This window comes from Miniopterus schreibersii, assembly GCF_964146895.1.
Source record: "Miniopterus schreibersii genome assembly, chromosome: 3".
Taxonomy (NCBI): Eukaryota; Metazoa; Chordata; class Mammalia; order Chiroptera; family Miniopteridae; genus Miniopterus; species Miniopterus schreibersii.
In genome coordinates this window covers 3,974,515-4,001,801 of record NC_138103.1, presented here as the reverse complement: position 1 = coordinate 4,001,801, position 27,287 = coordinate 3,974,515, and the positions used below count along the sequence as shown (strand labels likewise).

Here is a 27,287-nt window from a genome sequence, read left to right as displayed (position 1 = left end):
TTAACACAAATCAGTCAACAATTGGAAAGATTTGTAAAAGACTGAGTCAGTCTTTGAAATTTTAATGTGCCTGTTTGCTAATTTGTATTGGTTTATAACTACCCAAGATTTCATTCATATTTAGTGAGCGTGGGATAATTAAGATCAGCCCACCAGTTGTGCAGGCAGTTATGGGGCACCGACAGCTGATACATGGTCCTGTTAGGGGAAACAAGTTACTTTTGGTTCCTTATTGGGGAAAAAATTGATTTTTTTTAACAGATAATGAAGTAATAGCAGCGGATTACGTCATTGTCATTGTACTTAATGGGCTCACTCTTCTTTATCAGGCCGAGTTAGAGGAGTCTCATTGCTGTCTTTCAGGATTCTCCTGTGTGTCTAGTTCTAGGCTGAGGATTTGCCTGCATCATCTTGTTTAATCCCCCCAGTACCAGTATAGATACTAGTAACGGTTCTAGTCTACAGATGAATGAAAATAGGCTCAGCGATTAAGTGAGTTGTCTGAGCTCACGCAAGAATGGCAGAGCCAGCCCTGGCCAGTGTGGCTCAGCAGCCGGGTGTCCTGTGCACAGAAAGTTCCCAGTCAGGGTTCGGGCTCAGTCCCGGTAGGGAGTGTGCAGGAGGCAGCAGCCGATCAGTGTTTTGCTCTCACATCCATGTCTTTCTCTCTTCCCCTTTCCTCTCTCCCTCTCCCCCTCCCTCTCCCCCTTCCTCTCCCCCTCTCCTTTCCTCTCTCTCTAAAAATCAATTAAAAAAAATAATAGAGAAAAGGAATGGCAGAGCCAGGATGTGATCGTGGGGCTGACTCTGCAGCGATGCTCCCTGCTGTCTGCGTCACCTTCCCTGGTTCACTAACTCTAAGTGCAAGTGGAAAGCATTTATTGTGGGAGATTAAATTGCATCCACTGCTGGAAGTATTGAATTTTGTTCTGAAAAGTGTATTCCTGGAAACCTGGCTCTTGGCATGTTAACTTTGTGTTCCCGTTGATCGCGGTGTGACCTTGAGTACTTTCTGCTGTTTCGCAAGCACATTGCGCCCTGTCTGAGGATGCCGTGTGCCTGGCAGAGCACACCTCAGTGTTTTAAAGGTGTGCATAGCCCACAGGAAGAAAGGCGGCAGCCTCTGGTCCCTAGAGGGTTAAATGTGGCTGCTCATCCTGCCATTGATTTGTTTGGTGGTTTTGAGTTAAATCATTGCATCAGGTGACTTTCTCTTACCTGAAACCAAGGTTCATGACTCTGGTTATGGCTTCTATGTTGCATCTCAGTGCAGGGGAGGCCAGCAGTCTTCCCTGATCTCGGGGTCCGGAGGGTACAGTTGTGTTCTCATTTTTTTTTCTTTCTTCTTTTTTTAGTGGTATGCGTGCAACAGAGAGAAATTATGCGAATCACTGCAAGCTGTGTTTGTTCAGAGTTACCTCGATCAAGGAACGCAGATCTTCTTAAACAACAGCATTGAGAAATCGGGCTGGCTGTTTATCCAATTGTATCACTCCTTTGTGTCATCTGTTTTTAGTCTGTTTATGTCTAGAACATCTATCAATGGGTAAGTGAATCTTGGATGTTTTTCCTTTATCCTTATGTTTAGAAAAAGAGAATGAAAAAGAGAAGGGGTCTTGTTCAGGACGTGGACCACCTCGCAGCGACAGCACTGCTGCCAGTTGATCCTTGGCCGTGCGTCCGGTGTCTCGGCCTCTGCAGTTACGCCTCTTGCATTCACCATAACGTGAAAAGCAGCCTCACCTGTCCTGGTCTGCATTTCTCCGATGGGAGGCACTTAGAGCAGTGCCTCCCAGCTTGGCTGTGCAGGAGTCACGGGGATTGGGCTGGAGTGCAGACTCTGAGTCAGCAGATCTCAGGTGGGGCCCGAGAGGCTCCATTCCTAACAGGTGATGCTGTTGCTGCTGCTGATGTACAGAGGGAGTAGCCCGATACCTGACCCCAAGCCCTCAACATAGACGGGCTGAGGAGTCAGAGCTTGGCCTTAGCCCATGTCCCAGGAGCAAGTTCCTGGGGCACCTAATTCACCCCAGCAGTGGGTGATGGCTTGTTTCAGTGAAGGGTCCTGGATCTCTTCTTCCATGACGTCTAGCTCAGCTGACTTCTGTAAACTTATTATGGAATTCTCTATCCCTAGAGCGGTTCTCTCGTTTAAATCTATGGGAAAAGCTCTAGGGATATTTTTTATTCTTTCTCAGCCACATTTTCAAACATCTCAAGGCCCAGGCATCTAGAATGCCAAGGAGAAAAGCAGGGGAGCTCAGCTTTAAAAGCCTGTGGGACCACTTACAGCCACTGTTTTTTTGTGGTTTTTTCCCCCCACTGAGGTTTGGAGCCAGCGTCTGCTGAATGTCTGGATCCCCAGTTTATCATCTGGTCCTTAAATATGTTTTTAGGCACCTTGAGTCATTTCTTAAGGTTTCTTACTTGGTTTTCTTCATTGCTTGTGTGAAATTGGCTGAGGTTTCTTCAGCAGACAGTTGTTATTTTTGTACTGGTAGTTGAATTTATACAACTTGATCTGACATTTTGTTTCTAAAATTGGCTGCATTGAGTTTCTGTCCTATTCCATTTGTCTTTTCATTGAGAAGCAGACAAGTCTCTGTAGCATTGATTTTTAACCTTTCCTGGCCCTGTACCTCTTTGACAGTGATAAAAGGTAGGAATCCTCTCTTCATAGTCCTTATGTTCAACATTTTGCATATAATTTAGGGAGATTTCAAACTCCGACCTACTTCCCCCTACTTCTACCCCATTGGACTCTGGTTAAAATTCCCTGCTGTGGGATTTCACAGTTTGCTCCGAGAGGCAGTGCAGGAAATAACCCTCATCTGCAGCTTTTCACTGCCTTCTTTTTTCCCTCATCCTCTCCCCGCCCACAACCACAACCACAACCACAACCACAACCAAAACCAAAACCAAAACCAAAACCACTCTTGCCCTGTATCCTTACTCTCTGCTGAAAGCTCTCGTGGAGCCCATTGGTACTTCCACCCATGGCACTGGTAGACTGTTACCATGAGTGGGCATCTCTCTCAGAAATAATTACCGTGGCACCTTCTTGACTGAAGAAGTGGGGGCACTTATCAGCCCTCCTTTGTGATGGAGGGGAAGGCCGAGTGAGGCGAGATCTGACTGCTGTGAGGCGTCTGTTTCATAAGGAGGACATTTGCCAGGAGGCCCCCTCCTCCCTAGACTCTGAGTCTGGAAGGGACTGAGACTACTGTGGCCAGAGAACCTAGGATGCTTGTTCAACACTGAAAAGTCACATGGACGTCACTGACTTTGGGAATTAAAGGCAAATTAGAGCACCAGACCTCTCCATGGCATGTGCTTGCTGGAAGCCTGGTGTTGAGCTGGGTCAGCGTCTCCACATCTTAAGCAGGATAATTCTTCGTTGTGTGGGACTGTCCCACAGGTTGCAGGAAGTCTGACTTTTCTGGTCTTGCCCACCACCTACTTTGACTCTTAGAGAGCAAAGTTGGTCTTGGTTGAGAAACACTGGGCTCCATTAATTTTTATTTATTTTAGACAGTTTTAATCTTTTTGCGGAGCCTCAGTTGGTCATGATTTTTGGCAGTAGGGCAGTGCTTCTCTCTCTGGTGCCTTTAGATGTAGACCAGTGAGAGAATGTCCAGAGCTCGAACCTCAGGTGACCTCTAGCTCTAGAATGTTACGATAATCCTGTTAAGGTTTATTACATCCCAAGGAGATGGCTAGGGAAGCGTCTTATTTTATAACTGAAACAATTTAAGGCGAAGGGCTATTTTGCAACTGACTTTTGCTCCTATGCAAGTCAGCACCAACACTTGCCAGGTGCATCCCAGGCATGCTGCCGTGACCTCTGTGAGCTCCTTGCTCTGACCGGCTCCTGTGTGAAACTCTGTATAGCTCTTTGAGTAAGTCTAGTTCCTTTTCTCTGATTTGCTCTCTGCAGCCTGTTTTACCACTAGAACATAAGAACAACTGACGATTAAAAACAACTTGTCTTGCCCTGGGCAGGTGATTCAGTTGGTTGAATCATTGTCTTATACACCAGAAGGCTGTGGGTTCAGTTCCCGGTCAGGGCATGTACGGGGGTAACTGAGTGATGTTTCTCTCACGATGTTTTCTCTCTCTCTCCCTCCCTCCTTTCTCTTTCTCTAAAAATCAATTAAAAAAATAAAATTTAAATTTAAAAACAAAACTTGTCTTTCCAAGACACTGTTTTCTCTGGCTAGCTGTTGTCGAGATTCCTCTCTGAGCCCCCTCCCCCATTTTTTAGCATTTCTGTGGGGCAGGAGATTTACTGTTAATACCCTATTAGATTTGGTTAAACTCTCCTATGGCCTTAGTGGGAAAATGGGAGGGGGAGTTTGTTATATGAACTCCACAATTAAAAATTTTTCTTGAAATTCGCCTTACCAGGAGCACGAAGTTGCCTGCATCACTCCAGCTCCTGTATAACAGATGGATTGTACCTCGTGGTTATTGCCAGGAAGTGGCAGTCGAGTGCAGGGTCCCTGCCATTTCTTAGACCAGTGGTTTTCAGACTGGTTCCCTGGTCTGTGGCGAGAGTGGCTTGGGAGCTGGTCAGCTGTGCAGAAAGGCCCTGGGTGGGTGGCCGCAGCAGCTCCTGTATCATTCTGTACTGTCTGTTGGTTCCACTTCATTTAAAGACATTTGAGGGCCCCTTCTCTAAACAAACGAGGACTTGAGAGCTGGAAAACCAGTTCTAAATCAAGGGCATGTGCTTCCACTTGATGCTTCCATGGGACTTGGTATGATCTGTGGCTTTTCCAAAGGTTTTCTTTGTTTCCCTTTTACTTTACTTTTATTTTAAAACTTATTTGTAGCATTTTATTTAATTTTTAAAAAATATGTTTTTATTGATTTCAGAGAGAGGACGGGAAAGGGAGAGAGAGAGAAACATCCATGATGAGGGAGTCATTGATCGGCTGCCTCCAGCACTCCTCCTGCTGGGGATTGAGCCTGAAACCGGGGCATGTGCCCTGACCAGGAATTGAACCATGACCTCCTGGTTCATAGGTCAACGCTCAGCCACTGAGTCACACTGGTTTGCTTGTTTCCCTTTTAACTCCTCTCAGTCTCTTGTTTTCAAAGGCATTCCTATGATTTTGAGTGTTCCTTTAGGATCTTTAGAAATAATAGGACCCAGCCAATTGTATAACCTAAATTGACACAAGTATGAATCTACTTTCTTAATGCAAATTAAGTGTTATCACAAGGACCACTCTTTTCCCCTTTTCTCTTAAAAATCTATCATACTAAAACGGTTGCTTTTCTTACTGAGTGTTTAGTTTCATAAAGGCTTTCTCTTCATACTTATTTTTTCTGCTTAGTGTTATTGGCTAGTAGTGTGAATCTGTTTCTGCTGGTCTGTCATCTTTTTAATCCGATAAACATGTTTTCTGTTACTTCTTCCATCTTTCCTTCCTGTTTTAACATAAGACCTTCCCATTCATCTTTTCTTTTCATGTTTTTTTCCTTCCCTTCCCTCCCCTCTCCTTTTCCCTTTCCATCTTTTATTCCTCTCCTTACCCCACTCCTTTTGGGATATTATTTGCAACCTCAAAGACAAATGATGCTACCTGGAGGTGTTTCCTTATTTTACTAACTTTGCTTTTTTAATCATCATATAAATCGTATATAATATGTTATATATTTTAATCACGTAAGCATAAAAACGAAACGTTTTGTAAATTCAAAGAGCTGCTGGTGCTGAGCCACCATGGCCGCCGTGTGTATGCGTGTGGGCGGTGCTGACCTGTCCACTCTTCCATGCTTGTTCTTCCAGGTTGCTCGGAAGAGGCTCAATGTTTGTATTTTCCTCAGATCAGTTTCAGAGACTGCTTAGAATTAACCCAGACTGGAAAACCCATAGACTTCTCGACTTAGGTGCTGGAGACGGAGAAGTCACAAAAATCATGAGCCCTCACTTTGAAGAAATTTACGCCACTGAGCTGAGTGAAACGATGATATGGCAGCTTCAGAAGAAGAAATACAGGTATAAGTTTTAAATGTGATGGGTTCTGTTTCTTGGTTTTAGATGTATTTCTTCTTGAGAGCATATTATTTAAAGGATATAAACAAAAACAGTTTTCCACATTACATGAAGTGGGACTTGAAGAGATCGTCTTTCCTTGGCGGAGCTGGGGCTGCTGGGAGGAAGAGGGCAGGTGGGAGGCAGCCCAGAAAGAGACCAGGAGTAGGGGCTTGTTCCTGGTTAGAACCTGGCATTTTGAAATTTATTAATGAAAAGAAGTTTATTGTAAAAATATATGATATGGAACTTGCCATTTTACTTATTTCTGAGGGTGCTCAGTGGTGGTATCCACATTTCCTCGGTTGTATAGCCGCCCCCACATTCACCTCCAGCACCTTTTCATTTCCCCAAGCTGACTTCGCCCCTTTAAACGCCGACTCCCCACCCCCTCTCCCCAGCCCCTGGCAACTGCTATTCTACTTTCTGTCTCTACAGATTTGACTACTCTAGGAACCTCAAGTAAAAGGAATCATATAGTATTTCCCTTCTGTGACTGGTTATTTCACTTAAAGTAGTATCTTCACAGTTCATCCATACTGTAGCGTGTGTCAGACCTCTCTCCTTTCTAAGGCTGAATATGGCCCATTATACGTGTAAATCACATTTGTATTCATTCATCTGTCAGTGGACAGGGGTTGTTGCCACCTTCCAGCTGTTGTGAGCAATGCTGCTGTGGCTGCAGGTGTACAAATACCTGTTTGAGTCCCTGCTTTCACTTCTTTTGCATATATACCCAGAAGTGTAATTGCTGGATCATATGGTAATTCTGTGTTTAATTTTTATTTTAAAAATATGTTTTAATTGATTTTTACAGAGAGAGGAAGAGAGAGGGGGAGAGAGAGAGAGAGAAACATTGATGTGAGAGAGAAACATTGATTGGTTGCCTCCTGTACATGCTCCAACAGGGGATCGAGCCTGCAACCTGGGCATGTGCCCAGACTGGGAACCAAACCGGTGACCCTTCGGTGCACCAGACGATGTCCAGCTAACCGAGCTACACCAGCTAGGGCTTTGTTTAACTGTTTGAGGAATTTTTTCCCATAGCAACTATACCATTTTACAGCAACATACAAGAGTTTCAGTTTCTCTACGTCTTTGCCAATCCCTGTTTTCTTTTCTTTGATTATTCGAACCACCCTAATGGGTATGAAGTGTCAGATCTTGGGCTTTAAGACCACCTGCTTGCTCGAGAGACGTAGGAAGAAGGCTTTCCTTCATTCAGTGTGGGTTCTCTTGAGTGGGAGGAAAGGGCTGAGTGTAGAACGGGGCAGTGGGGGGAGCCCAGGGGAAGCTGGGCTTGGCCTTAGAAAGAAGAAAGAATTACGTGCGTACTTTCCTACCCACCTGAGTTCCCTGGACTGACTGACCCTGGAGGCAGAGCGTTAGTGTAGCTCCTGGAGCAGGACAAAGTAGCTCCTAGAACGTTGGCAAAACACAGGAATATTTAGCCTAGGGAAGAGAAGACCGGTAGGAAAGGGGTGGGGGGAAGGTTACTGTAAACAGATACTTAATGGGATTTTTCATGGGAGGAGGGAGCAAGTGTGTTGTATAGTCTGGTATAAATGGCACAGCTGGGCCTCAGAAGTTGTCAGAGGTCAGAGAGATTGACCTTCCTACCAGCTCCAGCATCCAAATCCTTGTCACCATCAGTGTTTAAATGGTGTGTCAGGGGTGTTGTAGGACTGATTTGTAAGGCCCCCTTAGCTCCAGCTCTCTGTCTCCAGTAAAGTCCTGGTGGGTCTGTGTGGCGATAAAACGTATTCCTTCAGTTAGATATTAATTTGCTATTTCAGACCTTGGAATGTTTGACCTTTGTTATAATGATAGCTTAAGTCACGCTGAATTCCTAATCTGACTCTCCCCCCACTTAAAAAAAATCTGAGTTTTGAAAGTGGGTATGTGGAGGAAAGTGAGTTTTCCTAAGCAGCCTCTTGATATTTTTAGAATTTTCTGGGCTATCTCTGCTGTATCTGCTCAGCATTATCAAAGACTTGTATACCAAAGATCCTTTTTTTAAAGAATCCTTACCCATGAACATGTTCATTGATTTTTAGAGAGACAGAGAGAGAGAGAGAGAGAGAGAGGAAGGAAGGAAGGAGGGAGGGAGGGAGGAAGGAAGGAAGGAAGGGAGGGAGGAAGGAAGGAAGGAAGGAGGGAGGAAGGGAGGAAGGAAGGAAGGAAGGAAACATTGATTGGTTGCCTCCCGTACATGCCCTAACTGGGGATTGAACCCACAGCCTAGGTATGGGCCCCGGCCAGGAATCGAACGTGCAGCCTTTTGGTGCACGGACGACGCTCCAACCAGCAGAGCAGGGCTCGAGATCTGTTTCCCGTCTCCTTTTCCCGCCCACCGCATTCTGACTGCTGGAACCATGCAGGAGTGAAGAAGCTATAAAATTGCCATAAACGTGTGACTGACAGAGACTCTTAATATAAGGTCTCCCCTTTTCTATGGATGAAACATTGTAAAGCACCAGAATGTTCTTTGAGAAAGGGGGCGGGGAGGGAGAGATGGGGGCTGTAGTGGTGTGTGAACTGTGCTCTTCGTGAACTCACAGCTCTCATGGGGTGTCCTGTGCTTTCTCTTCTGTGAAGGTGCCTAGACACGAAGATCTCAGGGTGGGAATAGTCTCTCTCCTGGGAACAGATACGCTGAAAAGGGCATAGGTTAAAAATGGGAATTATCTGTACCACCCAGCCTTTCTTAAAACTAGGAGGTACCTAAGGAATAGGAAACATAAATATATATTTTATGATTAAATTCCAGGGGATGTAGAAAGTAGGACTCCTTGTTCATAAACTGATGGTCAGGAATTTGATGCTCTAGTTTTATAAGCATTTTATCACCGTGTCGTCATACTTATTAAACATGTGATTAGCTCCCGTAGAGAAAGCTTTATATGTTTTGAGATTTGGAAATAGGTGAAATGTTAAATTTCAAGAAATATGGTAGCTGCTTTTCTCTTGCCTGGCCCTTTTATTTCTGCAAATACAGATGATAAATGAAGATTTTGAATTTACTTTGAATTAGAAGACAAACTTAGAGCCTTTACTGGCATCTCAGTTATTTTTAAAGGTGTCTTTAAGGGAGTTTTGTATCAATCCAGTTCTTTCTGATTTTTCCAGAGTGCTCGGTATAAATGAATGGCAGAATACAGGGTTCCAGTATGATGTCATCAGCTGCTTGAATCTGCTGGACCGCTGTGATCAGCCCCTGACTTTGTTAAAAGATATCAGAAGTGTCTTGGAGCCAACTAGAGGCAGGGTCATCCTTGCCCTGGTCTTACCCTTTCATCCCTATGTGGAAAACGGTGAGTGTGGTCAGGCTGCCTCTTCCCAGCATAGGTGTTTGCTGGGGTTTGATTCTGTTTCTTAGGAGAGCCTGGAATGGAAAAGAGTAAAGTTAACTGTGGAGAGCACCTCCCCGCTGAGTGCGTCTCAGTGTGGGCTTGTTAACCCTCACCCGAGGATATATATATTTAAATATGTGTTATTGATCTCAGAGAAAGAAATGGAGAGAGAGAAACATCAGTGATGAGAGAAAAACATCGATCGGTTGCCTCCTGCTCGCCCCCGACTGGGGATCGAGCCGGCAACCTGGGCCTGTGCCCTGACTGGGAATCGAACCCCGATCTCCTGGTTCATAGGTTGATGGTGAGCCGCTGAGCCACACCCGCTGGGCGCGAGGATATTTTTCCCATTGAGTTTTAGAGAGAGTTGAAGGGAGCGAGGTGGTGGGGGGAGGGCGAGGGAGAGAAACATTGGTTGGTTGCCTCCCACATGTGCCCCGACCTGGGCCAGGGATTGAACCTGCAACCCAGGTACGTGCTCTTAACCGGGCATTGAACCCGTGGCCCTTTGGTGCACAGGATCGGTGCTCTAACCACTGTGCCTCTCCAGCCAGGGCTCGATGTGGGTTTTATAGAACTCTAGTCCCTTTGCAGTGGCAATAATTACTGCTCAGTTGGGCCTGCCCACTCCAGATGGAACACCTAACATGGGCCCGTGTTTTCTGCTTTTACATGGAACTTGCACCATGATTAGCTTATAAGCTGAGTCAAGCAATAAATAATGCCTTTTAACCTACCCATGTGTGTCATAGCTATATTGTATTTTACATCTCTTATCCCAGGCTCTAAAAGTGATAAATGCTGTTACCTGTTTTTCCCCCTTTGTGTCCCAGCATGTGCCATTTCCTTGTGTAGCAGTTGGTTTTTCGCTCACATGGTCTTGCTCTTCAGCAGTGTTGAATGAAGACTATGCTGGAGGAAATGGTTTGGTTTCTCTGTTGCTTCCCCAGCGACGGATGGCAGTAATCACGGTGACTCATAGTCTTGGCTAACCTGGGCTGCATTGCAGGTCATGTTGAAAGTTACGACTTTAAGCCTCTTGCGTTTTTGTAAGTTAATGTACAGTAATATAAAATTATTTATTATATAAGCAATACATGTTAATATTTTAAAATCTTTAGTTTCTTACAATTTTACTGCCTAACTCAGGCTGGGGTTCAGAAACTAAGAGCTTGCAGACATTTTAGAGCAATTCATTAATATTTGTAGCGCCACGGGCAGTGAATGTCTGAAGGCCTGGGTCTGAGGATGGTGCTCTTGCTCGCGTGCGGCCGTGGGTTTGTGCTGCTGCTCACCTGCGCCTGCCTGCCTCCTTGTCTTTATTTCCCCTCAGGTTTAGGCTGTTCGTGTTTAATGCTTGTCTTACCAGATGGTTTGTAGGTCTGTGTTGGTGATAGACCAAGTGGAGAACACTTTGGACGTAGGAGGGTGGGAAAGAGAGTAGACAGATGCCCCCCAGGTCCACTTTCACATTCCTGTTGCCGAATTGTTTGCCAGGTAAGAAAAGGACTGCTTTAGGCATGAGAGGCCCTGTATCACACACGTCGTACAGTGAGAACCCAGTGAGCGCCGCACCTGTGTAACCGCGCCCCAGCCCGCCTCTGCACAGCCCCCGTCATCAGGTGTGAGCCCGGGTTTCCTGCTTCCTGTTGGGCAACCACATGGGCAGAACTTAGTGCAACTTCCCGGCGCAGCAGGAGGTGGAAGCGCAGGGGAGGAATCATCAGTTTGGCCATGAGTTTTACTTCCCTGTGCTTCTGACACTAAAAATTGAGAGGAAGTTGCATTGGACAAGAGGGTGGTTTCCAGTAAGGGCAGAAAACAAGCTCCTTCCTGGGGGGACACAGAGTTGCCTGTTGAGTCCCAGAAGTCTGTGGTGACACACGGCATACCTGGAATGAGAAGCTTTGTGCTGTGGGTGACCTGGGGTGGCCCCCCGTTTTGCAGGCTGCTCCTGAACTCCATCGCCTTCCTCTCTCTGGGTCCCTGGTTAGACTCTGATGGTTTCCAGGGGGCACAGGACTGGGAGGCACAAGGAGACTTGCTGTGTGGGGTTATGAATAATGGGCTGTTCTAAGGATAGCTGGGTGCGCTTTGCATACTTGGCTCAGTTTATTTTTTAACAAAAAGCAATTGTAGATTAAATTGTTTCTTGTGTGTAATTTTTTGAGATTGACCCACAGTGATTTTGTTACTTAGGTTAATTTGGAAAAAAAAGCAAAATGTGTCTTTCTAATTTCAGTTTATTTGTTTTAGTGATGCAGCTTTGGTTCGGGGTCATTAAATCTACTGAGAATTGTTTTAAGCATCAAAAAAGTAAAAAATATATAATCAAGAAAAGGAGAATTATATTGCAAAAATGAAAATTTAGTGACATGTATAATTTTTTAAAGTTGTAATTTTCAGCCCTGGCTGGGTGGCTCAGTTGGTAGGAGCACCGTCCTGTGTGCCAAAGGGTTGTGGGCTTGATTCTGGGTCAGGGCTCACGCCCAGGTTGTGGGTTAGATCCCCATTCAGGACACGTATGGGAGGCAAGTGATCGATGGAAACACACGTGTTCTCCTTCACATCCATGTTTCTCTCTTCCTTCCTCTCTCTCAGGTCAATAAAACTGTATCCTTGGGTGATGATAAAAATTATAATTTTCATAAAAAGGTAACTCATGATAAAAGGAGTTCAAGCCACTTGCAAGAGGGTATGTAACGAATAGTTTCTCACCCCTTCCCAATCCACAGTCTTGTTCAGGCTCCTTGAATATTTTCCCAAAGATGGTCTATGCATATGTAAGTATGTGTGTACACAGACACATGAGTTATGTAATTAAAGCTCATCGTAAATACTTTTGTTGCCACATAAATATACCTAGGAAATTGTTCCTTTACCAGCACATTTGAGTCTACAGCATTGCCGGTTGCAAGCAGTGGTGTGCCGGAGCTGGTTTTACTGGCTCATGGGAGCTGGTTATATTGGCAGGAGCTTGGTTCCTGGTTCATGGTCATGACTGCAGCTGACCATGGTGCAAGGACTTCCCTGTAGACACTGGCACACACTACAGGTCGCCTCCCTCTCAGGGCAGGTTGCTAAATATTTGCCCGCACCCACTGGGGGTGTGATAACTGCTCCGGAAGCCCCTTCCAGATGCCAGTGCTGGCCTTGGAAATAGTGGCGACATGAGCCTTCGCATGCAAGTCTGTGCACATCGGGCAGCTTTCTGCTTCGGGAAACAGGAGGAGCCGCTACAAGGAGCTTTAAAAATTCAGAGTTTATTTTAGAAAAGTGAGTCTAGAGTTGGTTAGCTCAGTGATACACCTGCTCCATGAAGCACAGAGCTGGCTTGCCTGTCTTCATGTTGATGTCCCCCTCAGAGTCACAGATGGCTGCTTTGTGCTAAGCCTCACGTGTAGGCTTGAAGGGGGGGCATTCTCCCCCATATGCCTATTTGTTTTCTTAGCAGTGAGGGGAACTTCTTTGCCCAGAAATCTCCCCAGCACTCAGGTCTCCTGGGCACATGCTCCTGCCCAATCAGCAACTGGCAAGGGCCTTGGATACCCATAGTGCACTCTCCAGCCCGGGTCCGGGCCCGGTGTGGGGTGTAGACATGAGCTCACGCGAAGGTGGAAGGGGTTGGCTGCTAAATACTCTGCCACAGAATATCTTCATTCATGTAAGAAATATTTATTTACTGAGTGCCTACGTGCTCGGGATACAGTGAGCAAAAACCTGCGACTCCCCTCGCCCTCCCGGAGCTTACACGCCCGCGAGGAGGACGGACAGTAAACCAATGGCGGTCGCTGGAGGAAGTGAAGAAAGCGAGGAGGGGACTTCTGAAATTTGGGGCTGGGTTTGGGTGCTGCGATCTTAACGAGGGTGCTCAGGGCGGGGCCTCCCTGAGAGGGTGTGACAGAGACCTGAGGGGAGGGTGCAGTTGCGGGGTACGGTCCAGGGCACAGCTGCCTGCCCGCGACCCTCACACCGTGTGTCGAGTCGTCACTTTCCTCGGTGCCTGAGGTGCCACCCGTTTAGTGCACTCGAGCCTGTGTGTTTGGTATCGTGCCGTTAAGGTTTGTCTTCTGCGTCAGTACCAAGCAACTGTAATTGCTGTAGCTTCCCATGCATTTTAATATCAGCACCAGCCGCCCCTCGTCAGGGCCGCCTCAGATTTTTCTTGGCTTATTTAGCGGATCAACTTTAACAGTAGTGTATCTAGTTCCCTCACTTTAAACTTACAGCCTAATTTAGGGAGTATTGAGCCTTCCTAGCTACTAATAGGATGTGTCTTTCAATTGGGTCAATTCTTTATGTTCTGTAGTAACATAAAATTTTCTTCACAAAGACCCTGCACAGTTTTTGTTAGATTTATTTTAATGAGGGGTGTGTGTGATCTTTTAAAAAGGGATTTTCTATCATATTTTTCATTTTTAAATTTTTCCAGCTTTATTGAGGTACAACTGACAAATGAAAATTGCATATATTTCACAGACCACAGTGGTGATGGCCAGAGGAAGGGAGGGTGGGGGCGGAGTGGAGGTGGGCAGAGGTGGGGGGAAATGAGGACATTTGTAGTAAGTTCAACAATAAAAATGTTTTTAAAAAATGTATCAAGATTGTATATCTTTAAGGTACAGTGTGATGATTTAATATATGTACATCCTGTAAGTGGTTACCACTGTCAAGTTCATTAACACATCCATCTCCACATAGTTACCACCTGTTCTGCATTGGGTCTCCAGGACTCAGTCACCCTCAGCTGGCACCCCAGCTGACCTCTCCCCACTCCCCACACCCCACACCCCACACCCCACACCCCACACCCCGGGCCCTGGCAGCCGTTCTCCTGGTTCCCAGGAGTTTGGCTCGTTTCGCTCCCAAGTATAAGTGAGATCATATAAGATCTGCCTACTTCAGCGAGCATGGTATCCTCCAGGTTTGTTCCTGTTGTCGCAAGCGGCTCTTCCGCCGTGTTTTAGAATAAATACCATGTATAGATACACAGGCAGTTGATATTTTTATCTTCCATATTATTGAATTATCTTAGTGTTTCCAATATATTTTTTTATCGATTGTCTTGTGTTTTGTGGATACACAGTTACAGCATCTCCAGATGGTTTCCCTACTTTTCATTTTCAGACTTTTTTTTTGGTCCAAGTGAATTGGTAGTTAACTCCAGAAAATGTTAATAAAAAACAGTGGGTGGCCCGGCCGGGCGTGGCTCAGCAGTTGAGCATCGACCTGGGATCCAGGTGATCGGGGTTCGATTCCCGGTCAGGGCACGTGCCCGGGTTGCGTGCAGGAGGCAGCCGATCAATGACTCTCATCATTGATGGTTCTGTCTCTCTCTCTCCCGCTCCTTTCCTCTCTCTGAAATCAAGAAAGATATATATATACATAAAACCACCAACAAAAAACAGTGGGTGTTTTTGTCTTGATTTTGACTTTTATGAAATGTTTCTACTTTAAATATGATGCTACCCTTTGGCTTGAGGTTGCTGTTTGCCTTGAGATACGTATTTTTAAAACCCGGTTGTATTACAAGCTTAAAAAATCAGGAATCACTTTTGGATATTTCCCTGGTGTTTTCAGCGTCCTTGGAGGTGTGGTTATCCTGCTTTTGCTCCTTTGACTTATTAAACTAACGACATATTTCTAATATACACCCACCCTCACAGTTCTGGATGTAGACGAATGGTCTCGTAACGCATCGCTGGAATGTCTCTCTAAAATTCTAAGTAAAAATATTAGCGTCAGTGTTGGTGAATGCTAGTCGGCCTGTATCTGGTCGTTTGTTTATTTGGAGGCTGTTGTCTGTGTCATGTTTTGGTATCGGTGTTCTGCTGGCTTTGTAAGAACTAATTTGGAAGTTTTTTGTGCTTGGAGCCGTTTTGGCGCATGGGAATCTACTCTTTGGAAGTTTGGTAGTTTTCTCCGGGGACAGCAGCAAGTCTCACCCCAGGGGGAGGCCTGTGCTCTTTGGAAGGTAGCCTTTGGCAACTTTCTCACTTCCTTCCAGGCTAACTGTTGTAGTTAAATTAGACACATCTAGTGTAAAAGCTCCCTTCATTCCAAGTAGAAGAGGCAGCGCTGTGTCCTGGCAAGAGCCTGGGTGTTGAGGGCCAGCCTGTGTTAGAAACATGTCAGCCCTACACCTGGCTCTCGTCAGGCTGAGTGTTTCATCTGCGAAATAGGCTGCCACCTGCCTGGAGGTCTGTTGTGAAGATGAAGTACCCGGCCGTGTAGGCAGAGCCCGCAGTGTCCGCTTCAGCCCTGGCGCCTGACACATGGGGTTTGTTTCATCCCATCCTGCCACCTCATTTTTATTTGTGGCTTTTCGGTCATACTTGTTCACAGTTCTTCAGTTTGAAATACTTGTCAGTGTCCTTTTGACCTGCCTGTAAAACTCTAACAGTAACGACTGTATTTTCTGTCTTTATTCCGCTTTTTAACTTGGGCTCAGAGCTTGCGCTCCCCGTCGGTTCTGTGACCCGACTCCACCGAGGCCGCACTGTGTGTGGATTGGCCAGAGGGTCGAGCTCTCGCCTCACTGGGCAGAGGGAAGGGCTGGCTCGTTCTGCGGACCCGGGGCCTTCGTTTGGTATGGGACTTAGGTGCCTTGTAGGGTATGTAGACACTAGAACTGTGGCTCTGTTTCCCTCTTTAGTTCTTTCAGTATTACTCTGTTTTCATTGTATGAGAAACTTAATCTAAACAGAAAGCTGTAGCCCAGTGCTTTCCAGTGACTATTCTGGATGCTGGGGTAGTAGGAATATTAGTCCTGCTAGGGATTAGTCCTTACGGGACGGGTGTGCGGCTGAGGGCTGTGAGTGAGGGTGCTTCCCGTCTCGGGTGAAGTTCTGAAAAACATTTTTCTATAGAAACGGTGTTCAGTTGCATTCATATACTGGCATTTGAGAGCCTATGATGTACCAGGCACTGCTAGGCAGTGGAAATGAAAAATACACATCTAACCTTAAAATGCTTACAGAATAGTAGGGAAGGTAGACATGGACAGACTGGAGGATAGTCTGAGGAGAAATCTACCAAGCGCTGCGGGTCCGAGCCGTGTTGTGGGCAGAGGGGCGGGTGGGAGGAAGCGTCAGAGCCTGGACAGGCGGGCCTGGGGGCAGTTGGGCAGGACCCAAGGGTGGCGCTCCCAGTAAATACTGTTGGCCCGATGGGTGAATGAAAGTGCGCATCGTACATACATCAGGCACTCTTAGTGACATTTCCTTTCCTCCAGCTTGCTTATTGTAAGAATATAGTATGTGATACATACAACATTCAAAATGTGTGTTGATTGACTATGTTATCGGTAAGGCTTCGGGTCAACAGTAGTTAAGTTTCGGGGAAACAAAAGTTGTAAGTGGTTAGAGTGCTGGCCTGTGGACCGAAGGGCCTCGGGTTCGATTCCCAGTAAAGGGCACGTACCTGGGTTGCAGGTTCGTGTGCAGGAGGCAACCAATCAATCTCTCTCTCCCCCCCTTCCCTACCTCCCTTCCACTCTCTCTAAAAAACAATGGAAAAAATACCCTTATGTAAAGATTGACAACAATAGAAAGGTGTCAGTGTATTTTCGACTGCTTGGGGGAAGAGGGAGTTGGTGCCCTAAGCCCTGCATTGCTTAAGGGTCAACTGTATATTACTTCTATGCCCGTTGTTTAATTTCTATTTTGGTGCTAAGATGCACATATATATACACATATACAGCTCACACATACACCATACTTAATACGTACACAACATACGTACACACACAAATGAAATGCCTTTACATGCCCCCCCCCTTCCATTTCTCTTGGCACGAGTGACTAGAATGGTTGAGGAGTACAGATTTCAGTCATCCATGCAAAATGTTTTCAAAGGGATCTTAAAATATTTAAACATTCTATCTGGGTTTTAAAAGTAAGAATACACTTCATTTACTACCATTTTAAAAGAAACACTTTAATGAAGTGAAAACAATAGGCTGTAACTTGCATTTAATGGCCAGTGTACACTTACCGGCACTTTAAATACATTGTTTGCACTGAACTAGCTTTCAAAGAACAATCCATACTCTGTTTTCTTGGTAAGGTGGTGACGATCCCATAAACACCTCGCGGTGCCAGCCGGGACCTGAGGTGGGGACAGGTGCAGAGGCACAGCGCGGACATCCAGTCGGCTGTGCGGTCTCTCTCCAGCCTTCTGCTTTGGATTCTCTGTATTTCAGCCACTGTGTCCTTACTCTGTGTTCCAGCCTCACTCGGTGTTGGTAGCGTGGTGTGAGTCGTTTTGCATGCCTGGCAGAGGATGTGCGCTGTGTTTTTGCCCAGGGCTGTACTGAAGGAGATGAATTTTGCTCCAAGGTGCTTTGTGAGATGATTTTTCTCTAGCTCAGATTTCGACACTTTTCTCCCTGCCTCCCTGCCTCCCTCCCTCCTTCCCAGCTTAATCTCACTGGCCTCCCACTGGCACAACCCATAAAGACAATTCCTCCACTCAAGACAGGCATGTGATATGACTTCAGATCTCCAGGGAAATAGTCATCACACTCCTTACATGTTGAGTGAAGCAATATAGGATGATGCTATAAAGACGGACTTTTTTGAAAATGTTAGAATGTGTAGAATTCTCTAGTGGTTAGGAAAGTATTTGCAGTTTCATTGTGTTTGACTATTTGGTAGTTACTGTTAGTTGTATTTTTCTTGTACTCCGGCGTCCTTACTTGTGGCCAGTTGTTTTTTCCACGCATCCTTGATTATGTTTGTAAGCCCTGATGGGTATGTGTCCATTAACCACAGCTTCTGGGTTTTCAGTGACTTACTGAAAATTAAGCCATTGTTAGGGACTGTCGTGGGTGTGAAGTCCCGTCCTGTTTTCATAAGTGTTGTCTTTCTCCTGCGTTAGTAAAAACAAGCGTATTTAAGGTCACGCGGCGGATGATGCCAGGCTGAGCGCAGCATTTAACTACTGTGCTGTCCTGCATCCCCACCCTGAGCCCCTCCAGGAGTCCTGAAGGTGAGGTGTTTAGCAGAGATGTGGGAATGAAAGTTAATTTTCCTGTTCAGACGCCTTTTTCAGAACCCTTCTTAAACATGTTATAGTTCTTATTTCCAGGCCTGGCTTCAGGCCACTTCTGCCTCTGCTGAAAAGATGCCCAGCCTCACTGAGAAACGAGTGCATGGGCATTTATACCACCCGAGCGGCCTCTCAGGTGGGCGGACCGCTCCTCTGCATCTGTACACACCGCGAAGGGTGAAGTGACTACTTAGACGGATTCTCTCCTGGGTGAAAATTCTTTTTAAAAATTGATTTAAAAAAACCACACCTCTTTCAGAAACCTGTTATATTTGCCCGTTAGCTGCTGTTTAAGAGGAAAATATCCTTAGTTGTACATAAGTTCATTATTTTGTATCATTTTAATTCAAATCTGAACATCTGATCGTGTGTCATGGAGACCAAGCACCTGCTCACCTGGCTCTGAAATAGCGTCTTGTTGGAAAATCTGTTTACGTAGGACTTTAAAGAGATGCTGTTGCAGGTATTGCCTAAGCATTCTTCCTACCGCTCCAGCCCCGAGACCGAAAACACCCAGCGTATTTCCACTAGCTGCGTCTTTTCTCTTTGAATCTGTTTCTGCCTTATTAGCAACAAGTAATGTTTGCTACGGAGCTTGACCCACAGTGTTGGCAGCATCTGTGTGGCGTCTGCTACACACACTGTGCAAAGGAGCCTTTAACCCCAAGCACCCGTATGGTGAAAGCCCAGCCTGTCTCTCCTGTGCCCCCGAGAGCCCAGTGACTGAGGTGCCAGCCTGGTGTCTCTGTTGTGTCAGACGTCCCGTGATGTATTTATCTAAGCGGGTTACTCTGTATAAGAATTTACTGTATGTGGGTGCCCTCTTGTGGACTCTTCTACAGGAAACCGTGATTGTTACCGCAGCCTCGTCGGCAGCTTAGTGCTTTGGTCAAATGTGCTTTATATCTGCACAACCTCTTTTCATACTTACACTTGCAGATGATTGGCTTGTTCCCACGTATCTCTTACTATAAAGCTCTTGAGCAATTTCCTGAAAAATACGCCTGGCACTCTTTTTCTGTAAATACAAATGAGAAGAAGTGCCTTAGTCTTAGGACCGGAGCAGTGGGTTGGTTGCATGTCACCAGGTTCCCCCACCGCCACCCACACCCACCGGTAACGCTGGCATTTTGAGGACATTAAATCCCAGTTTATCATTAGAGATCATCATTGAGCTTCTCAATAGGAACCAGTGGCTGTGGTTGAAAGTTACGTGACGCTCTGTGTTTCTTAAGTTGTCTCGGATTTGAAGTCATTACAACCAGCCTCAATGTAAAAGATATTTACAAGCATTGGTTTGTACCTTTTGTGAATCTCCTGTTTCTTTGTTTCTTGGAGTGTTAAATTTTGACTGTCAAAAAGAAAAGAAAAGTCTTAAAGGACATTTTATGTACTCAAAACAATTGCAGCAGACATCTCCTACCATAAGATTGAACTAACCTAATATTTAATGCTATACAGTAGGAGTTAATGCTTTTTACGCCATTTCTGAGGTGCTTTTATTATATTAATAAAATGACGCAGACTGGTGTTGATTGTTGGACTGATAGTAATCCTAATACAACACACACAGACCCCTTTTTAGTAGCATGTGAGCAGCCAGGAGATAGATTCTCTTTCTCAAAAACTTTAGGCCTTTTAAAAATATGTTAGGGCAGATTCGAATCTCTTTGTTAACCCCTCTTAGCTCATTTTTAACCCGCCCCCCCCCCAGGAGAAATATAGCATATAATATGGTTATAAAGAAGGGTCCTTATTCCAATATTACTGGGTTTTAAAGAGAAAACATTGTGTATTTTTGTCAGTGATGATTTCTGTGAGAAAATGTCTGCTTTCTCCTGCGACATCCTGCCGGCGTTTCCCGCAGCCGCTCAGGAAGACGTTAATTAGGTGAGCTGTTTCTGAGGCTCTCGGTGGAGAGGTGGGAGTCCTTCCCGGGAGAAATGTGCAGGGCTGTAGGGGCACCCAGTGCAAGGGAACTTGACCTACCCTGGACAAGACGAGGAGGGTCACGAGCACCCCGGCGACGTAGACGGAGAGCAGGGACAGCAGTGCTATCAGGAGGCTCTGCAGCGTCGCGCCTTTGGTCCCTTGTGAATTAGAGCAAGAGACGGCCGTCACTGTGACGCTCACTGCTGTAAGGACATGCTTCGGGGTCAACCGAAGCTGCGCTTTCGAGGTGAAGCGTGAACCTACTCCTTGGCAACTCATAAAAACTTACTTATGGTCTCTCGATTTTAAAGACACTCAAGTATATGATGTAATTAAAGCCAGTTCATCCGTTTTTTAAATGTATTGTAGTGAAAATGTTTTTAAAACTAAAATTTTAAAAATTAATTGTCATGCTGATAAGAATCACTTTTATATAAAGCATGACTTAAAGTTAGCTAAACATTTCAAGACAGTTTGTCCCAGGGCATTTAAGATTGCTCGTGTGGGAATGGTGTACGTGTCACTGAGCGTCTGTGCATGGAGTGACGAGGGTCCCCTGTGCTTGCTAATGCTGTCGAGCGGTTCAGGACGCATGCTGACTGTCTCCATCTGTAAAAGGGCCTGAGGAGACCGAGCATTGCCGTGTTAGTGCTCACTACACACTTGAAGACAGGTGCTGTTCCATGCCCCTTCTTCTTGCTGATAAAGTCTTAGAAGTAGGGTTATTAAATTTATTTTCACATTTTGAATTCTCGCTCCTTGCAGGAAGTGTGCTGTGCTCTAGGTAGGAGTGGGTTAACAAGTCTTCAGAGTACTTGATTATTTGAAATGCAGAATACAGTTTGATTTGTAGTCATCTGAATGACCCATACTTTTCAACTGCATATCCCGTAGTGCTTATCCTATGAACTCAGTTTATTCAATGTATACTTTTGTTCCGAAACTAACAAATTAACCATATTGGTAAACCTTTTAAAAAATATTTCAAGTGCTAAATTAGGACTTCTACAGAAAAGGTAGGAAATTTCCATCTTTGTTAGCAATACTTTCATTTCTCCCCCTAAGCGAGCATTTCTCTTTGCATAAGTGTGCATTTTTTTCTGTGGCTGACATTTTTACAGAGACCAGTGCAGTGGGCTGTGGGAATCTCCAGACTTGTGTGTTTGTCCTCAAGTCTGTAGCTAACATTTATTGAGGACCAGGTACCATTAAAAGTGCTTTATGTATATTAATTCATTTATAATTTATCTCGCAGGGGAGAATCAAATAAGGCCAAGTGGCACTGGACTATCCAAAGCCCATGAAAACACCCTAGTGGTTAAAAGCAGGGATTATACAGAGGTGAGCGCAGTTCTGTGCCGGCTCGTGCAGGGCGGGTCACCTGAGTTCACCTTTTCATGATCTCAGCCCTCATACTTGAGTCATTTTTAAGGGACGAGATTAAAAAAGAGTCCAACCAGACTGGCGTGGCTCAGCAGTTGAGTGTCGGCCAGGATCTAGGAGATCAGGGTTCGATTCCCGCTCAGGGCACATGCCCGGGTTACGGGCTCCCTCCCCAGTTGGGGGCACGCAGGAGGCACCCGATCAATGCCTCTCTCTCATCAGTGATGTTTCAACTCTTTCCCTCTCCCTTCCTCTCTCTGAAATCAATAAAAAGATATATTAAAAAAAAAAAAAAAAGTCCAGGAGTTACTTCCCTTTCTTCCTTTCCCCAGAATCATGTGAAGCTTTTTTCCTGAAATTTTAAAATTTAATTTCTTAATATATAGGACTTGGGTAGGTTTAATATCCTCACTTGAGTGAGGAAATTGTCATGGGTTTTAACAAATCCCAGGAAGCCGGAGTCACGCTGGTCCCTTTCTCCACACAGAATGGTAGGGTCAGGGACCCCCCCTGTGGTTTCTCCCCAAATGTGTATTTATTCTGCATAATGCATATCTTTTCTGGGTCTGCCTTACTGACCAGCGCCTTGTTCTAGATGGTGCGATAGGAGGCCAGGGCCTGAGAAGGCTGCTGGTGACACCATGTGGCTGTCACACTGAAAGGTACACTCACTAGTGACGTCCGGATGTGGGGAGAGAACATGGCTTTGTGGAGGCTGGAGAGGGGTCATAGTGGTTTTCTAACCAAACTGCGTGTTGGCCGAGCTCGGGTCACGCCCTTCCCTGGCTGGGGAGTGAAGTCAGCAGAGCTTGGTCATGGGCTCGGTCAGGCGGGCCAGGCGTTTACAGGGCGGGGCACTGACCTCTCACCACCAGCACGGTCCCGTCGCCCGTCTGCTTGGCCCCCGGTTCCGGTGAATTGGGCGAGACTATCCCACAGACGTAGATGGCGCTGTCATTGGGCGTCAGCTGGTTGACCGTGAGGGAGACCTGGTTTTGGGCCAGGGTCTTCTCTGTAAATTTGTCGGCCTTGCTCGTGCACCCGTTCATGCAGAGGACCTCCGCCTGGTGAGCCCCATAGCGGAGCCACAGGCTGCTGGGCTGCTGGGAGGAGCACCCCACTGTGGAGAAGGAGCACGGCACCGTCACCACCCCCTGAGTGGGGTCCACCTCGAGGAGCGGCGGCTGGGAGACGGAGATGGTGCACTCGCCCGCGGCGCCTGTGGGAGGAAGAGAGCCTGTGCTGTCTCGCTGGCGTTTCAGGGCCGGGATCCCCAGCTCGCTTTTCCTTACCTTGCTCCCCGCACAGACAAGACTAAGAATACGACTCCAGTGTCCTCGCTTCTCCTGACCCCCATGTTTCTTGCCCCTGGCCTGCTGGCTCACAGGGACTGGTTACTGGGGATTAGCCCCGGAAAGCTCCGATGGAGCCAACCCTGGGTGAAGGTCGGGGTCCCCGCGTTCACACTCGGCGGGCTGACTGACAGGCTCCCCTGGGACCTCCCGCGGAGCCCGCTTCCCACCAGTACCCCTGGCCTCGCGGGACTGCCGTGTCCAGTGTGTCCTGGGATCGAGGTCCTGCCCGCAGATGTGCTGCCGGGACGGGGACACCTGAGCAGGAGGCATTTGGGGTGTTTGCCTTGTGGGGTTGGGGTTGCTGGGAATTCATGGCCGCTCACAGTTGTCCCTTTGTGAGCTCAGTTGTCCCTGTGGAAACGTTATGAAAGGCAGATATGCGCCAGTGGAGGTGCCGCCCTGGCCCGGCTACTGACCAGAGACACAGTTGACAGCCGTTCCGGGCTCAGGCTCAACAGCTCTGGTTGCACTTGGCTCGGTGCCGCAGCTCTGATGAGCGATATTGTGACAAAGGCACAGACCCGAGTAGGGACCCTGGCTCTGCCCGCCCTGTGGTCTGTCTGCGGCCCAGCCCCTCACCGGCAGAGTGGGCAGGGGTAGCATTCCGCACCTCGGGGCCGGAGGGGCGTTGAGGCGAGACTGCCGACGGGCAAGGAGCCTTGACTCGCCTGGCCCGTAAGGAGCGTTTAGGAGAAGATGGTGTTTCTGCCGCCCCTGCTCTTCCTGCGTCGCCCGTGGCAGGGTGGCTGTGGGCGTCACAGCAGGGTGCCAGCAGGGCGGGACGGGACGCTCGTGTCCACTGTGGGTCTGCTTCCCCGGGCCCCAGGAGGACTCGACCTTGGCCTTCTTCCCGGGTGTGAAGCTGGAAGCCACTCAGGTGTTTATAAATGGAAGTGCTGCCCTAAACCCTTTGGGGCAAGGGAGGCGCTCCCTGCAGTAGTACTGGTTTTGAGACGCAGTAGAATTTTGGGGGCAGTTTTTAGCCTGACTTCTGCCTGCCTGTGTTTCCAAATGGTCTTCCTGCCTGTGTCTGTAAATTGCATGGAAGAGAAGTCAGCTAGCTGGTCTCATGCTTAAGTTCTGGACGGGCTTTTCCCCCTCACACTTTCCTGCAGGTCCTGTTGTGAGGCAGGGCCGTTCTCACCATGTTGTAATTTTAGTATTTGTACAATTTGACGTGGGCTGGGAGCTCTTTAATGGCCCTGTAAATGTAAACTGTGAGCGGTCAGGTCCCTGGAGACCTGTTGGGGGCACTGGGCTCACTGCTCAGTCTCATAAATGCCCCGCACGCCTCCCACCCAGACTGTCACCTGGAAGCCCAGAGACACACTTGACGGCGAGTGATCCTCGTATCCGGGAAACCTGAATTGGAATTGGGCCTGTCAGAATGTAACAGCTAATTAACCAAGTGTCTCAGTTCCAAGTCCTGTGTCTGATGGAGTTCTTAAAAGAGAAGCTGGCTTTTTGTTGTTGTTGTTAATCCTTACCTGAGGATATTTTTGCCATTGATTTTTAGAGAGTGGAAGGGAGGGAGAGCGGGAGAGTGGGAGGGTGAGGGAGAAACAGCGATGTGAGAGAGAGACCTGGATTGGTTGCCTCCCCCATGCGCCCCTGCCGGGGCCAGGAATGAACCTGCAACCCAGGTGCGTGCCCTTGGCCGGGAATCGACCCCGAGACCCTTCTTTGTGCGGGCTGATTCTCTAACCACCAAGCAACACCAGCCAGGGCAAGAGAAGCTGGCTTTTAACACTTTCCTTGGAGAACTAATGCCTGGGGTAAAAGAAATGTTTGCAAGTGGAGTTTTATGCGTTTGCCTGTTTCCTAGTTCTGTGAAGTGAGTCTGAGCAGAGCAAACCAGTTGGAGTTTCCTCTGTGAGCATAGACTTGTGAGGAAACCTTTGCCTCCCCCTCCCCCCGCCCACACCGGTTAAGCAACATCCCCACAAAAAGAGAAGTTGGGGTAATGTGCCCCAGCATAGCCTGCTCCTGTGAAAGCTCTTCTGTGAGGACTCTCATGCTCTGTTAGGGTTTTTCTTAAAACATGGTACCCCCTGAAAGGTTGAAAGTTTATTTCCTTGGTGGAGGAAATAAGGAAAGGTTGGTTACTTTACTATTTTTAAAAACTAAACTAAAAAATAAGTCAAACACTAATTTTTGACACCGAAGAAAAGCCTCTTGTGGGGAACCGGCAGCCGGAGAGCCCCACGAGCTCCTGCATCGGCAGCTGCGGCCCCACCTGCTCCTGCCCCACCGGCTCCCTCACTGCCACGGTTCTTTCACCCAAAATAACCACTGTTAACATTTTAATGCATTTTTTAACGGATGGAAAAAGTTAATTTTAAGAGCTTTTGCTGCCTTCTCCGCCCAGTGACCCAAACTTTGTGGGCAAAACTGAGATCATTAGATTTGTCAGAACTATGATGAGATTATCAGAACTGTGGGGTGGGAAGCACTTTCTCTTTCCTGGGTGAAAAGCAGATGTAGGCAGAATTTAAAATAGATGTATTATGGGCAGTTAATCTCTGGGAAGGAGCCATGGCCCCCTGGACAATTACTCCCTAATTTACAGAAATTCAGCTTTTCAGAAACATTGTTCTTTGAAAATATTCGAGTATGAGCAGAATGAGTTTGGGAACTCATCTGACGAGCATGCGGGGCTTTAGAGCGTTTCAGCCCTTGGTGAGGTGCTGTCTCCATGAAGCAGCCCAGTAGCAGAGGGGACTCTTCCTGTTAGTACGAAACTCAGCCGCCCCTTCGCCACCCATTTCCCTGGGAAAAGGAGACTTTCCACATTAGACAGTTTCCATACACACATTTAAAAGTTAATTCGTAGAGGCTTAAAATATAAATGCGTTAGGCAAACACCAGCGATTGATTTCAGAAAAGGAGAGGAGAAAGCAGCAGCTTACCGACGCAGCACAGGATCAGGCCGAGGATGGCCCCGGGCACGGCCACAGCCTCCATCTCTGCCTGAGTGGCTGTGAAGCGAGTATTTGAAGAGAGTTGCCTTTTTTTTTTTTCTTTTCCTCTTTTTAGAAAGGAAGAAGTGAAGAGAGGAACTCTTATTAAGGAACCATAATCAGGAACTTTTTGAAGTTGTGTACATATTGTCTAATGCGGTTTTGCCGTGTGAAGTTGAGATTTTAGCCTGGAGCCCATTTCTCGATGCTCCCGCGTTGGGGCTCGGGGGAGACTGGGCGTTGTGCGTATCCCGGGCCCAGTGCTGCCTGACAGCCCCCCTCTAAGTCCCTGAGCAGCCCGGAGGCCGAAGCAGGAGCCGCCTTCAGGAGCTGGGTTAGTGAACCGTGGACGCCCACGGCCTAATGGGAGCATCAGCTGCGTGCCCTTGAGTAGCGGTGCCCTTTGGCGACCCCTTCTCAGCGCGCCCTGAAGCAGGTGTGCGGAGCCTCCGGGAGCCCGTCCCCCCAGCCCCGCTCCCCCTCAGAGGCTCTCTGGAGGCAGCAGGAACGGGCTTGCCTGACCTAATCAAAAGGGGTCTTATGGAAAGGATGGGGGTCACAGAGTCACTGGGAGGACTGGAGAGTCGTGTAGGGGCCGCAGCCAAGAAAAATGCCCAAAGCACTCCATCAGACTGATCTAAGGCCCACACCACCGTAGCGTGGACCCAGCTCTCACCAGTGCCGCCCAGTGCCGCCCAGCCTCTGCTCACTCCACTGCTCTGCCCTCCGAGACAGAGCCGGGTCCCCGCTCCTGGGTCGCCAGCTCTTCCTGCCAGGGCTCAGCGAGTGCCGGAGCTTGGGCCACGTGCTGGCGCCAAGCTGCTCCCCAGGCTTTGCCTGCCGCCAGGACCTCGCCCGGCTCAGGGCTGGGCCACTGAAGAGTGACAACTTGACACTTTCTCATTTAAAGGAAGTTATTCCCAATCTGAATTTAGTAACACTTTTAATATATGTGTATTTATTTTACATCACTGTAGTATCTAAAATACCCCAAATTTACTTTCTGTGTGTGTCTCTCTCTATAGTCAGTGCTTGGTGTGTGTGAACTTGAAGACCTTGTCTCTCTCTCTCGCACACACACCTACCTGTGGGGGTGACTGACAGGCTTCGGTCACTGTTGCAGGGAGTGCAGGCGACTCCTCCGTTCCAGTTCTGCCCTGTGATCCTGGAGCTTTACTTTTATGAAGTTCTGAAAAGTTAGGGAGTGGCT

At 47.3% G+C, this 27,287-nt stretch overlaps 2 protein-coding genes across 5 annotated transcripts in view; one reads left to right on the top strand and one right to left on the bottom strand.

The window, feature by feature from the left end:
- Positions 1-27,287, top strand: part of METTL9 (methyltransferase 9, His-X-His N1(pi)-histidine) — a 38,087-nt gene that overhangs the window by 9,650 nt on the left and 1,150 nt on the right. For 2 of the 3 annotated variants that reach the window (XM_081133121.1, XM_081133122.1), the window contains exons 2-4: positions 1,356-1,546; positions 5,798-6,007; positions 9,173-9,357. In XM_081133121.1, the coding sequence (XP_080989247.1) occupies positions 1,356-1,546; positions 5,798-6,007; positions 9,173-9,357 (586 nt within the window). The remainder of the gene's footprint in view (positions 1-1,355; positions 1,547-5,797; positions 6,008-9,172; positions 9,358-27,287) is intronic. The other variant, XM_081133123.1, reaches the window with a different exon arrangement.
- Positions 17,312-26,195, bottom strand: IGSF6 (immunoglobulin superfamily member 6). 2 transcript variants are annotated; one of them, XM_081133125.1, is made up of 6 exons: positions 26,027-26,195; positions 22,625-22,981; positions 20,437-20,537; positions 19,751-19,798; positions 19,379-19,465; positions 17,312-18,267 (listed from the first exon to the last, which is right to left on the bottom strand). In XM_081133125.1, exons 1-6 carry the CDS (start codon positions 26,079-26,081, stop codon positions 18,211-18,213), a joined length of 705 nt encoding a protein of 234 aa, XP_080989251.1. In that variant the 5' UTR covers positions 26,082-26,195; the 3' UTR covers positions 17,312-18,210. The 2 variants fall into 2 exon arrangements, with proteins under 2 accessions (XP_080989251.1, XP_080989250.1); XM_081133124.1 differs by having other exon boundaries at positions 22,625-22,882; positions 26,027-26,115.

Bases quoted from the DNA above. Each gene is read 5' to 3' on its own strand.
- IGSF6 (XM_081133125.1), bottom strand. From the start codon at position 26,081: ATGGAGGCTGTGGCCGTGCCCGGGGCCATCCTCGGCCTGATCCTGTGC. The intron at 22,982-26,026 runs GTAAGCTGCTGC...TTCCTCCCACAG, and splicing joins CCTGATCCTGTGCTGCGTCG to GCGCCGCGGGCGAGTGCACC. The intron at 20,538-22,624 runs GTCAGTGCCCCG...CTAATTCACAAG, and splicing joins GACCGTGCTGGTGGTGAGAG to GGACCAAAGGCGCGACGCTG.